Below are 14094 nucleotides of genomic sequence, written 5' to 3'. Positions count from 1 at the left end.
TATATAATCGATGGGTACTAATTTTGAGCGTTGTGGGGGTGTTTATCATTTCCCACACGTAATCAACTCCTAAACCATTTTTCTTACTAAAAAATAAATTTCTGGTTACACGTAGATCGCTGTATCTTTTATAATGATATTTTTCTTAAAAACTCTTATTAAAAGAAATTTTTTAGGTATTCGACCTACTTAATTCAAAAGGTCGATGGAGACTCCGAAACAATTCTTTTACAAAATCGAGTTTTCACAAAATGAGTCGAGACTCGTCGTATCGCCGGAAATCGGTTACGACATGAAGCTATTGATCGAAGGCCAATTGCTCTGGTCACCGATGCTGTAGCTAAACAAACCAAAGATGGCCAAGATGACAGAGACACTGAAGATACAGGTCCGAATTAGGATTGGAGCCGGTAAGCTCTTTCATCATTAATTGTTTTTGTCCTAGTTTCACGGTTTAATTTTATGATAGTCAAATTTTATAAAATCTTTCGATTGAGATTGTAAAAAAATATAAAATTACTTCATCATAACTCATCTCTCTTCGATCTCCTTATGAAAATAAAATCCTTTAACACTGAATAACGGCCGATCAACCACCAACAGTCTAAACCAAAAAGGATGAACAACCTATAATTGCTACAATCCATTTAATACCATCGACAAAACAAAATATTCAAATGAGTAAATATAAAAATAATTAAATTTTTATTCAATTTCTGTTTATGAACTGTTTTGTTTTTCAAAAGCCTTTCCCTTTTTCTTTCTTTCTATATCATGTAATCCTCAAAGAGCTAGCAAGTAGCAGTTTGAGGGTGGCTCACAAGTTGTGCTGAATTGACATGGAAATATGATGGGGGCATTTGACGCTACGCTATTGAAGCTAATCGAGCGCAGCTTTGTTTTTACGAGCCGACATGTTTGTAAATCCATCAAAAATAGGTCTAGTAATGCCCGCAGTTGACAGTCCCTGTAAATCCATCAATAGTAGTGATGTTAAACTACTGCTGCCAATACTGCAGCTGTTGTCCTGATGATCATGCAAACAAGATGCGCTCGACGACTTCCTCACTTCGAACCCGTCAATCACGTATTCATCTTCTTCGATTGTTGTTGCAGGATTGAACCTCGTCATCTCACCATCTGCCACTGTCCCTGAATTCATGCGGCTTCCGCTTTTTGATTTCAGTGTCAATCGTTTCGATAACGAAAACCCTCCACCATTGTTGCTGTTTTCCTCCTTCAACAGACGGGCAGTAAAGTCGGCCTCGGATTTTTGTGGTCTTCTAATCAGTTTATCGTTGGGTCTTTGGGATTCACTGTCTCTGTCTTCTCCTGCAGCCATGATATCCACCAAGATTTCACCGTTTTCGCTGTAAAATCCGTTTGCTACACTTCTACTCTTCCTTTTAAGCCTCAAATGTGGGTGGGAGAGCAGACCATCATCCACATAATCAGCTTCTCCTTTCCTGTATAATGCCATTTCAAGAACTTCGGACATCGTCCCTTTTTCTGTTGCTTTAAGGCCATAGTAACCTTGTAACGAGCTCATTGCCGGGGAGACCTTTCGAGGACTCCTCAATTTCAAAGACTGGAATGAGTCAAGCCAATCAGGTGGCAAATGTCTTGGGGTTTGCCTGCCACTGCTTTTCCTGCAAAGAGTTGTAGAACATGAGCTCAATTGAAACAACCGATCAAAATTAAGAAACACAAATACCAGATGAAAAAAAAACCCTCAAAATACTCACTGAAACAGTTAAATCAATCTCTTCAAAACTAATTTCTTAGATAATATATCTTTTTATTTAACCATCAATATCTAGTCTATTAACCAACTAATCTCAGATATTGCAAAAGCCTGAAGCCATGTCCCCGGAAAATAATTCACATATAGCAACTAATGAAGAGTCCAACAATGATGAAGGCTCTGCACCTAAACAACCCCACTGAAATATTTCATAGTATACCTTGGGGCATTGAATCTAAATGATTATTACTATTTGTACCAGTATCCCAGAAAATAATTTTAACATCTAGTTCCTTCAAAAAAAAAATTAACATCTAGCAATTAAACAGTCCAACGATGCATTGTTCTGATGAAAATTATTAATACGATGCAGAGGCTAGGTAACCTGTTTCCTACTTTACAGTTCAACCATTGGATTAATAATTTTCATCTTATCCCTTTCTGTCTTTTCTATGAAGCAAAGCTGCAGAAGTGCAGTTCAATTAAAGAGAGGCTTTTGGACATGGATGAACCGGGGGAAACTGGTGAAGTGATTATTTTTTTTGAAATTTCAAATTTTTAAATAATTTAAATATTATTTATATTTTTTATTAATTGTATACATTCCCCTAAAAATTGTATAAATTTATCATTAACATAAAATCTTAAATCCGTCATCACTTCTCGATAATCTCCTATAACTATACACATCCTAAAGGAAACTAAAAGGTGCCGCCAAGGGAACAACATAGGAAAAGCAATTTAGGCTAACCATGGTTCCTCATGGGAATCCCATATTTCAGTTTCGAATACGCAACACCATCCGACGTTCTGAAAAACAATTACTATGGATGTAATTAACAAGTCAGAGACTAATTTTACAAGCATTAAAAACGTAAAGTTCAGTAGCTGGAAGAAGAAACAAAACAATTAATACTGAAAATAAGACGAAGATATAATACCCTGATGCGGTGGAATCATTTGACAAGCTAGGTGACGGTGGATGCCGCCCGGGTAAAGCGATCTGTAGTGTCTTAAGAGCAAACATTTGAAGATCCGTAACCAGACCATTCATCTTTCTAATGTCAGATACCTGATATATCAACAGCAACAATTTGTTATTTACCTCCACAGATCATTGACGAAAATGATAAACATAATATAATATAATTAGATTCAAGCCCTAGGTTAAGATTCATCAATTTCCTCAGATTTTGAAATAGAAAACGAAAATATATAGCTACCTCGACGCCGTACTTGATGGCGACCCCGGCGAGAGTATCGAAACGGGAAACGGTATGTTCAATGTAACCAGCAGAAGGTAACGTGGGAGAAGAAACCTTATCTCCGTCCGATAGCCTATAATCATTGCAAAACCGTGTACAATACCCGTTCGTATCGTAACTGTAGTGTCCATTTGCGATGGCGCTATTCCACCTCTCCCTTTCCATCTGAATATCCCCCCGTTTCTTTGGAAAAAAAAAAGCAATTCGTTTACCCTAATCTTATCAGTCTACTGTCCAATTTTTGTCTTAAAGGTTGAATCGAAATTCTTAAAAGATGTGGTCATTGAAACAAAGAAACCAAACCGATTCGAAATTATTGATAAAATAAGATGAAATTGACAGTTTTAAAGTAAAATAAAAGATTTAAAAAGCGAGAAATGTAAAGGGCGGGAATCGTGAATAGGTTAACAGTTGAAGGGAAGGAGGCATTGTTCCAGTATTTGCGGGAAAACGAATGATAGAAACTCTTCTCTGTTTTCACCAAGAACAGAAAACAAAAACTACAAAACAATAAATAAATAAATAAAATTAAGAATTCATTGAGAGGTTGCCTTCAATTTCTGGTCAACTGATTTTTATTATTACTTTATTTCAACAAAAGATATATATAATAAATTAACATTAAAAAATAAATAAATGGAAATTTTGACCCGGAATAAAAATAAAAAGCAGAAACGTGTATTTGCCTGTTTGGTATTTTTGTTTAAGAAACGAGAAAGAAGCGGCGTATGCGTATCGGTTGGCTCACTCGGCTGTTGTATCTTTATTTTTTTATTGGCCTAATTATGCTTTTAATCCAGCTAACTTTCACTTATTTCAAAATTATTCTCTTTTCTTTTGATTTAGGAATTAGAAAATAACCTCAGTGACCAAAAATCCCATATAATATACGATTTTAACCAACTTTTTCCGGATTTGCCAAAATGACCAACAAAATCGCAATGCGATCGCTAATTCGCAACACGATCTCCATTATCGCAAATCAATTTCCAGATTCGCAATGCAATTATGACTATTGCAATGCGATTTTCCAATTTCGCGTTGCGATTTTCCCAATTCGCAATGCGAATAAGTAAATCGCAATGCGATACTGACTATCGCAACGCGATACTGACTTTCGCAACGCGATTCTGACTTTCGCAACGAGATTCTGACTATCGCAACGATATAATACAGAATCGTAATGCGGACTTTGATATTGGTCAATACTCGGATTTTGATGATGTTTCAGAAGAAGAAACAGACCCTGCGTGTAATGATTTTGATATTGGTCAATACCCGAATTTTGATGATGAAACAACCGTTGCCGAGGAAGATGTTGTTGATGATAATGAGGAGGAAATTACGACTGTGAATGAACATGTTGAACATCCATTCTGTAATTCATATAATCCTGAAGAAGAAAAAGAAGAAGAAAAAGTCCCCGAAGAAAAGAAAATGCCACGGGAGTATAACTGGCTTTACCTTTTGGGACTGTTAACTTAGGTGATTTTTAAATGCAAACGTTGTATTATGTGTATTTTATGTGTGCACTTTTAACATTTTCAGTTAGACATGTATTAGTAACTTGAGTTTGAACATTGCTATGATCTGTTCAGTTGTTATCATTTATTAGACATTCATTTGACTATCGCAATGGGGAAATCGCAACGCGAAAATGGCTATTGCAACGCGAAAATGGCTATCGCAACGAGAAAATCGCGATGCGAAATGAAAATCGCATTGCGATTTTCTCGTTGCGATTTTCATTTCGCATTGCGATTCTCTCGTTGCGATAGTCAGTTTCGTGTTGCGATAGTCTGTTTTTCCGTCAACATAATGAAGATTGAAAATCAACAAATCAACTATTACATTTCAATCAATTAAACAAGCACAAATAAGAATTATGTACACATCAATTAAACAAATCAACATTTACAAATCATTTTTTACAAATCAATTAAACAATCAAAAAATAATAATAATTCTTATTTCCTCATCAATTATTGAATCAATGAATCAACTTTTGCACCCGTACACCCATTTCACGCAGCTCACTTAAGGATTAACCTGCAGAAACCAAACATTTTCTCAAACAAGACTTCCTATACATCTAAAACCTACAAACAGCAAATTATTGAATTCTAGGTACTTAACCAAACATTTTCAAACCAAAAGGAGTATATATGTTAACAAAACTTGCATTTGACTTACCAATTAACAATGGATACTTTCATAACGCGGATGCAGGTAGGCAGCGTCTCGAATATATCGCTCTAGCCATATAATGCCGAAACCACAAGCCTACTGCAGCTCTATCTCTATCGGTGGGAGGTAGAAACTCTGTGCTTCCCCTCGTCAAACGCGCCAAGCACATGCATACGAGAGGACCACAATCCCCTCTGGCTCCCGGCGATTATTGTGGCACGGTCTCGTCTCTGACAACTGTGACATTGAACTTCTTTGGCTTCTTGTGTCCAGAATGAGTCCAATAATTAATCCCATCCAAGAATTTAGCCAAATGAGAGCTCCATCCCTTGATAATATCTCTCAAATCAGACAGTGATATGTAATTTATCATGCTGTCATATACTATTATCTTCAGGGATGGGAGCTGAAGTTGGACGAGAGGCCAATGACGACGTTCCAAAACAGGGATAAACACCTGCAATCATAAGTAATAATTCATTTATTTGCGCACTTATTTATGAACACCTTTAAAAAATTTAAAAAATAAACACTAACCTTATCGACCTCCCACCATGCAGGATAAAGTTTAGCTTGTCCATTGCCCAACGAAAATGATTCATCTCATTGATTCTTCAAGTGAACTACGTGAAAAGCCGCCGGCATTATTATATATCGCGAATTTTTTTTATTTTTCCTAAGCTTCCTTATTATTAGAAGACGTGACACCCACGCATCGATATGCTGTTTTACAAAAAAAGACATATATTAGTGAATTACATTAATTTTTAAAAAAATTAATCAAAATCATATATAAGACAAATATAAGACTTACCTCCCCATCGAAATAGCCACTGTCTTCTACCCCTAATAACACACCCCATCAAGACCGATTAAGCAACAAATACATCTCATCGTTGAGTTTGCTTATGTCAGTGTAACACCCTTGGCTCCGCTCATGTAGATAAAAATCAACTGCGGTCTTAGCCCAAAGGGTATTATCCAGAATTGTTTCCGGTAGTTGTCTCCTCTCCACTTCAGATACCGGAAGGGTACTAGCCGGTAACTCATACGAGAGCCAACTCTCATCCATCATGTCCGGCAACGGTGGGGGTTTCTCAATAATTCGATATATTACCCCATGTGAATCGGGCTCTGGAAAGGTGGGAGGGACCTCTTCAACGATGAAAGTGGCCTCTTGAACGGTGGGGGGGACTCTTGAGAGATGATAGGGGCCTCTTGAACGATTGGAGGGGACTCTTGAGGGATGACAGGTGAGTCGGACTTCTTCTTGCGGAGTCTTCGCACCATTGGGGTGAACGGAGACGTATAGCACGTGCACGCCGTCTGATGCGTGAACTCTGTCGTGCAAGGAAAACCCGACGTAAAGCATCCACCTTATCGGGCCGCTAAAAAAATTAATACATAAATCAGTCAATAAACAGACATGATATTAAACAAAGACAAATATGTTTCAAACTTGCATTGTATTCACCCAAGTCATTATTCTATCATAGTTCACAAAATGCATCAGATAACATTTCAGAAGTAAGCTTTATATAAACATTTAAAAGGACAACATATATAAACATTCCAGAAGAAGAATAGTTTACTTGCGAATTTTATTTCGCGTTGCGATTTTGTCGTTGCGATTTTCATTTCGCATTGCGATTTTTTCGTTGCGATTTTCATTTCACATTGCAATAGCCATTTCCGCGTTGCGATAGTCATTTTCGTGTTGCGAAAGTAAACTATTCTTCTTCTGCAAATTGAAACTTGAATGGATTGCATTACTTCAACCAAATGACAAAAACAAAACCAAAAACAAATACTAACAAAAATAGTTTAGCAGTATTGGCAGCAACCGAATGAATTTATTAAGCAATCTAAGTGAAATGGTTAATCTAAGTGAAATTACGAGTAAATTTATCATCAAGTTAAATATGAAAAATCTTAAACTTACCTCGTTGCGTAGAGTATGAACCTCATTCTGCAACGATTCTACCATCTCACGTAGAGTGGCTACCTCACCGCGTAAAGTAGACACCTCAACACGCCATGCACCATCGTCTTTGCATAAAGTACCAACCTCCTCATGCAAGGCATTGACCTCATCACGTAACTCCCCTAACTCATCCCGTGGAGGTGGAGGTGGAGAACAGGGAGATAAATGTCGTGACATCTTTTCCGGTCGCCTATCTTGCGGTGATGGTGGAGAAGAGGCTCGATGATGTGACAGAATAGGTGATGGCTGTCGTTGTGGAGGTGTATAGTCGGGTCGATCAGGTGATGGCTCTGGGTGAGGTGATAGCTCTAGATGAGGTGATGGCTCCCGAAGTGGAGGCTTCTCATCATCCGTGCCATCAAAACAATGCTTACTAGCTTGCCACCAATCAGTGGCAAGCTCAGCTTCCGTGGGTGTCAGCCTCTGTAATGGAGTGTTGGCCTCCTAACAATATAAAAGCTCAAACAAAGTTAAACATGTACTAGTAATAACTTGTTTATAAACATATGGTAGTATTTATGTTAACTTACATTATTTATTGTCGTATACCGTAGTAAATATTCCCATTGCAAGGTCCGTTTCCTCTTCCAGGAAATAGCCCTGGGAATATCATTTGAAGTTTTATTGCATATGTCTTCATGGCGGGAAATGCCTCAAATATCCAAATCTACAAACAATATAATAAAAAACATTAGTAATTGTTAAATAATTACTTATAATTTTGGAAACATTATATAAAAATTCTTACCTTAAAGGCTCAAATAAAGCCTATCAAAGTATATTTGGAACCATCGCCATGCAAACTTTTTCGATCATCCAAGGCAGACGATAACTTATTCCATGTAGCTTTCCATAAATACGAGACCCACGGAAACAGGTTCCACGCATTTATGTCTTCTACCAATTTGATTAGATCATTCGGAATAGGTTGTCTGGCCTCTCTGCCTAAAAAGCCGGCATGCAAAAGTATTAGAATGCATACTCGGACAACATCGACGTCATCCATCCGAGTAAAACCATCTTTCTTATTCAATAATATCGTCAGGTCTTCCACGTGTAGATTCGACCTCTCCAGCTCAGGAAAAACCCGGGATAACCATGATGGGCGGGTAATTTATCTAGTGTACCGACCTACATCATCGTGTCCGAAGCGTAGACCGATGATTAAGCAAAACTCCTCCCGCCCAAAATACGTATACACCGGTGGAAAATCAAACCATATCTCTTCATCACGACGTTGTATAGTATCTGGTAGATCGCTAGTCATGGTTTGAAGAAACAGGTGTGTCAACATCGCATCTGCACCGGGATGTTGTACTTTCAGCCATGGCCCGAAGCAAGTATCCTCAAACATTTTTCTTTGTGCAGGTGAAAGCTTCGACGCAATTGTTTTGGCCAGGTTGACTTTATTTCTTAAGGTCAATTGAGCCGAATAAAAGTTCTACAAAAACAATAAACATACTAAGTTAGATATACAAAAAACTACACTGTGAAGATATACCAAAAACAATAATAAACATAAAGAGTAGTAGTTTATTCTTCAAACTTAAATTTGCAACACTGTGAATTTCGTATTTGTCTTTGTTTTTTGGTTGAAGTAATGCAATTCATTCAAGTTTCAATTTGCAAAAGAAGAATAGTTTCTGAAAATGAAAATCGCAACACGAAAATGACTATCGCAACGCGAATTTGACTATCGCAACGAGAGAATCACAACGCGAAACTAAAATCGCGTTGCGATTTTGTCGTTGCAATTTTCATTTCGCGTTGCGATTCTCGGTTGATTTAATAAGCAATCTAAGTGAAATGGTTAATCTATTATTGAAATTACCAGTAAACTTATCATCAATTTCAATATGAAAAACCTAATAATAATGCAAAAATTTCAAAAAGAAAATAATTAAAAAAACTAACCCTCGGTGGTTGATTTGGTTGATTTTCCATTTCTGATTGTGAGGGTGGCTCTGAGAGATGGAGATAGACGGATTTCGCCGGAGATGGGGACGGATTTTGTCGGAGATGGGTGAGAGAGTGAGAGATGGAGATGAGATTGAGTTGTGATTTTAGGTTTTAGGTTATTAGTTGCGATTACGAGATATACTGTGGACGGTTCAGTGTTCTAATATATTAATATTCGTGTTTGGAATTTGAAAATAAAATACGCGTTGCGATACTAATGGCGCTTTGAAAATCGCATTGCGATTATGCATTATCTCGTTGCGAAAGTCAGTATCGCGTTGCGATTTTGTATTATCGCGTTGCGATAGTCAGTATCGCATTGCGATTTTCCAAATTTGCATTGCGATTTACTTATTCGCATTGCGAATTGGGAAAATCGCAACGCGAAATTGGAAAATCGCATTGTGATAGTCATAATCGCGTTGCGAATCTGGAAACTGATTTGCGATAATGGAGATCGCGTTGCGAATTAGCGATCGCATTGCGATTTTGTTGGTCATTTTGGCAAATTCGGAAAAAGTTGGTTAAAATCATATATTATATGGGATTTTTGGTCACTGAGGTTATTTTCTCTTTAGGAATTTAATTATTTACTATTTTCATTTATTAACTCAATTTCAATGAATAATATTATCGAAGACTTCTTTTACTATATGCTTTTAAGGCTTATAAAATAAATTGACTTCAATTTCGTTTATTTGGATTGGATTGGATAATAACTAAATAAATCTTTAAATAAAACAAAGGATAAAGTACACAAATAGTCCCCTATCTATAGGGTGATACTTTGTTGAGTCTACCGACTATTAAAAGTTACAAAATAGCCCCTCAAATTATAGGGCGTTATTTGTTGAGTCCATCTACTATTAAAAGTTACAAAATGATCACCTAACTATTCATATGTTCTAAAATCATCTTTTTTTTATCAAATATTTAACTGCAATCTAAGCTGAACGTATACATGTTGACTGTAATATGATAACATTTGATCTCATAATCTCAAAAGACTATCACATCTCAGTTAGCATGTCAACGTTCAGCTGAGATGATTATCAAATTTTTAATAAAAAAATGACGAGTTTGGAATATATAAATAGGCATGTGATCATTTTGTAACTTTTGATAGTCGATGGACTCAACATAGCAACACTCTGTAGTTGAAGGACTATTTTGTAGCTTTTAACGGTCAAGGGATTCAATATAATAACACCTTAAAGTTGGGAGACCATTTTTGTACTTTATCCATAAAGTACTATTTCAAATAATTTTTATTTAAAAATTAGTGATAAATTAATCTCTTTATCATGATGATTAGGGGTGTAAACGAGCCGAGTCGAGCTCGAGTATTGCTGAGCTCGACTCGACTCGAAAACTCGCGAGCTAAAAATTTTCAAGCTCGACTCGGACTCGAAATCCTGAACTGAAGCTCGTGAGCAGCTCGAAAATGCTCGAAATGAAAAAAATTCTTAAACTTAACTCGATTGAAGCGTTACACTCAAACTCGAACATGAACTTTAAATACATGAAATCTTACTGTATTTTTTAAAAAAAATCAATACATAAATATTAATATTATTAATAATTTATTTTAAAAAAATAAAATCTTAAATCTTAATATTATTAATAATTTAATTTTAAAAAAATAAAATCTTAATATATTATATTTTCGAGCTTCTCACGAACTTTTCGAGTCGAATATCGAGTAGCTCATTTCAGCTCGTTAAGAACTCGAGTCGAGCTCGAGCTCAAGTCGAGTCCATTCGATTCGAGTATTTATCAAGCCTTGATCGAGTCGATCTCGAGTAGCTCGCGATCTGTCTCGTCTCATTTACAGCCCTAATGATGATATTTTAAGTGGGATTTTCATAAATAAGTACGGAGTTAATTAATCACATGTTCCTAAACTATAATCTTAATTTTAAATTGGTCCTTAAATTTTTAAATATTTCAATTTTATACCCAAACTATGACTCTTATTCTAAATGAGTATGTAAACTTTTGAACATTCTAATTGCATCCCTAAACTATGACCTTATTTTTAAATTGGTCTCTAAACTTATGAATATTCCAATCCCAAATTTATCCAAATATGTAATTAATATCAATCATAATTTAACCTAATTTTTGTCAAACATATAATAATATAACTTGGCTTAATGGTTTTATTGACAACGGACACAATTAGTATATAAATATAGCTTGGGATGAAATTAAAATGTTCAAAAAGTTTGAGGACTAATTTAGAATGAAGGTTATAGTTTGGGGATTAAATCAAAATATTCAAAAGTTTGAGGACAAATTTAAAATTATAATTATAGTTTAGGGAGGAAATTAGAACATTTAAAAAATTTAGAGACTAATTTTAAATGAAGGTCATACTTTAAAGATGTGTGATACAATTAACTCAATAAATACGTTATAACAATAAGATGACAGTTTTTCGTTGTAATGTAGGAGCGTTTTTACCCAAAAATCACCCTAACAATGAAATATTACCTGTCAGACAACCTTTCTCCAAATATTATCGAATTAGTACCTTTTCTTACAAAGCGTGAATCATGAAGCGCACTTTCGTGGGGTTCTATCTGAGCTAGCGCCATAGTGGAAAGGCGCAAATCATGAAGCGCACCTTTACAGGGAAATCTGTCATGTATAGGAAGACGCGTATCATTAGGCACTCATTCTATTATTCACCTTGAATTATTGCGCACTACATTATTAACTGAGCCTTATTCACCCATTCTCCTTCCGTATAAATACCCCTGAATGCAAACATCAAACCACACTAAAATTACTTTCACGTTATTCCTTTATCATTTCATTCTATCAAGCTAAGTAGATTTTGTTATAGCTTTTAGAAGGTAAAATTATTTTTATTATATTTATTTATTTTATATTTAATACTTTGACTAAATTTTATTGTACTAATTATTTTCTATTATTTTTATGGTTGTAAAATGAAAGACATAATCATATCTCGAGACATTTTGTCGGTACGGTAACAATATTAAATTGTGTTATTTAAATTATTGTGATTTTTTATTTTATTTTATTTTTTAGCATTAGTTTATATTTTAATTCTTATGATATTTATTTAATTAGGTGTATTTCAGTTATTATTTTTTTGCAGATATAGGACTCTCAATCTTTCAAACTCTCAAACTCTCAAAATGAGATGTATTTTTGCAGATACGATAATAATATTATTTATCAAAATGAGGCGTATTTCAACTATTGTTTACTATGATGGAGAAATTCGGGAAGATGAAACCAGTGTTTTCTTCGCATCAAATCATTTTTTTTTCCGGAATATCCTTCAAGAGAAACATCACTCTTGAGGAGCTAGTCACTAAAATTTCAAGAAAGGTTCATGTTGGAAATACTAGAAGATTGTTCTCACTTTAGTACATATTCCCAACTGCATTATTTTCGTTAACTTATACAACATTCGAACTCTCCAACGATGACGATGTTGCTATGATGGTTGATTCTCAGAATCAAAATTTAGACACTGATACAAAAATGTATGCCATATTTGTTGAAGTGTTTGTGGTTCGTGGTATGTCATTATGCTCCCACTATAGGCTAGCTCAACAAGCTGATCAAGTTGACAACCCAACTCAAGTAATATGTAATGATTTTAACTCGTTAATGAGAAATCCATATCTTGGTACTATCCCATCAAGTTCAATGGGGACACATTCATTAACAACTTGTTACGATCTCCACCGATATGGCTTCACGAATAATCAGTATGGTAACATCACTTCCAGCTCAAGGGGAAGACATTCATTTTTCAATTTCTTTAACTTTAATACAGAAATGCCCCCGACACAACAATTTGTTCAATACCCATTTGACATGATGCCTTCAAGTTCCAGTGGGAGGCATTCAACTACGAGCTTCTTCGATTGCAATGTGGAGTTACCCGTGACACAACACTCAGTTCAAAACCCGTATGACATGATGCCTTCAAGTTCAAGGGGAAGACATTCAACTACCAGCTTGTTCGACCTAAATATTGGTATCATAGAGAAACCCTCATCTCCACCAAAAGAACCTCTTTGTGAGCTAAGTGCGGATGGTGCTGAGACTGGACTATTCGTTGAACTAGAATCACCACAGTTCAACATGGACTCCAATGACGATGTAGATGAAGTTTCCATAAATACGATACACACGGAACCTCCAACACACTTGTATGAAGCTGACTATGGTGCAATTTATGGGCTAAAATTTACGGATATGGCTAATGTTGGTGACTACAAATTTAACTCATTAGTCAATGATGGTGAGTTATATATCAGATTAGAGATTCCATCCAAATAAGAAGTGATGATTGCAATTAAGAATTACAACATTAGTAATTCTGTTTGCTCTAAAGTCGATCGATCCACGACCGAAAAATATGTCTACTACTATGTCCAACGTGATAACGGATGCAACTGGATGATTCGTGTATCAAAGAGGAAGAAGAGAAACAATATATGAGAACTAAAAGTATACAAAAGTCCTCATACATGCTGTGCTACAGGGATCAACTAGGATCATCCCAAGTTGGACTTTGACATTATCTGCCAAGCCATCATGCTCATGGTCAAACCAAGCTCCCATATAGTTATTGCGGTGCTGATTTCAAGTGGTGTGACTGTGGGTTTTTTCAAGCTATGAAGTATCCATGCTCCCATGTCATAACAGTTTGCTCTTATACCCGTCAAGACTATAATCGTTTTGTGGATCCCGTATACCAACTTTCAAAAGTATTTAAGGTATATGAATTTGAGTTCCCCACATAGGTAATGAGAAAGACCTAGATGAGATTCAGAATTAGCTTCTCATTGTACCAGATCCATCCTTATTAAGAGAGACAGGTTGTCCAAAATCCACATGAATTCATTGTGATATGGATATTTGAGATACGTCCAAAGAAAACAAAAGATATGGGCATTGTAGAA

At 35.8% G+C, this 14094-nt stretch overlaps 1 protein-coding gene across 1 annotated transcript; it reads right to left on the bottom strand.

The window, feature by feature from the left end:
• Nucleotides 1-847: 847 nt before the first annotated feature.
• On the bottom strand, nt 848-3244 carry LOC120144474. Its single transcript, XM_039158513.1, has 3 exons — nt 2968-3244; nt 2686-2816; nt 848-1649 (listed from the first exon to the last, which is right to left on the bottom strand). Exons 1-3 carry the CDS (start codon nt 3172-3174, stop codon nt 881-883), a joined length of 1107 nt encoding a protein of 368 aa, XP_039014444.1. The 5' UTR covers nt 3175-3244; the 3' UTR covers nt 848-880.
• Nucleotides 3245-14094: the final 10850 nt, after the last annotated feature.

Source organism: Hibiscus syriacus, unplaced genomic scaffold (genome assembly GCF_006381635.1).
Source record: "Hibiscus syriacus cultivar Baekdansim isolate YM2019G1 unplaced genomic scaffold, ASM638163v2 tig00110890_pilon, whole genome shotgun sequence".
Classification (NCBI taxonomy): domain Eukaryota; kingdom Viridiplantae; phylum Streptophyta; class Magnoliopsida; order Malvales; family Malvaceae; genus Hibiscus; species Hibiscus syriacus.
Note: the sequence above shows the minus strand (reverse complement) of the source record. Positions and strands in the feature narration are given on the sequence as shown.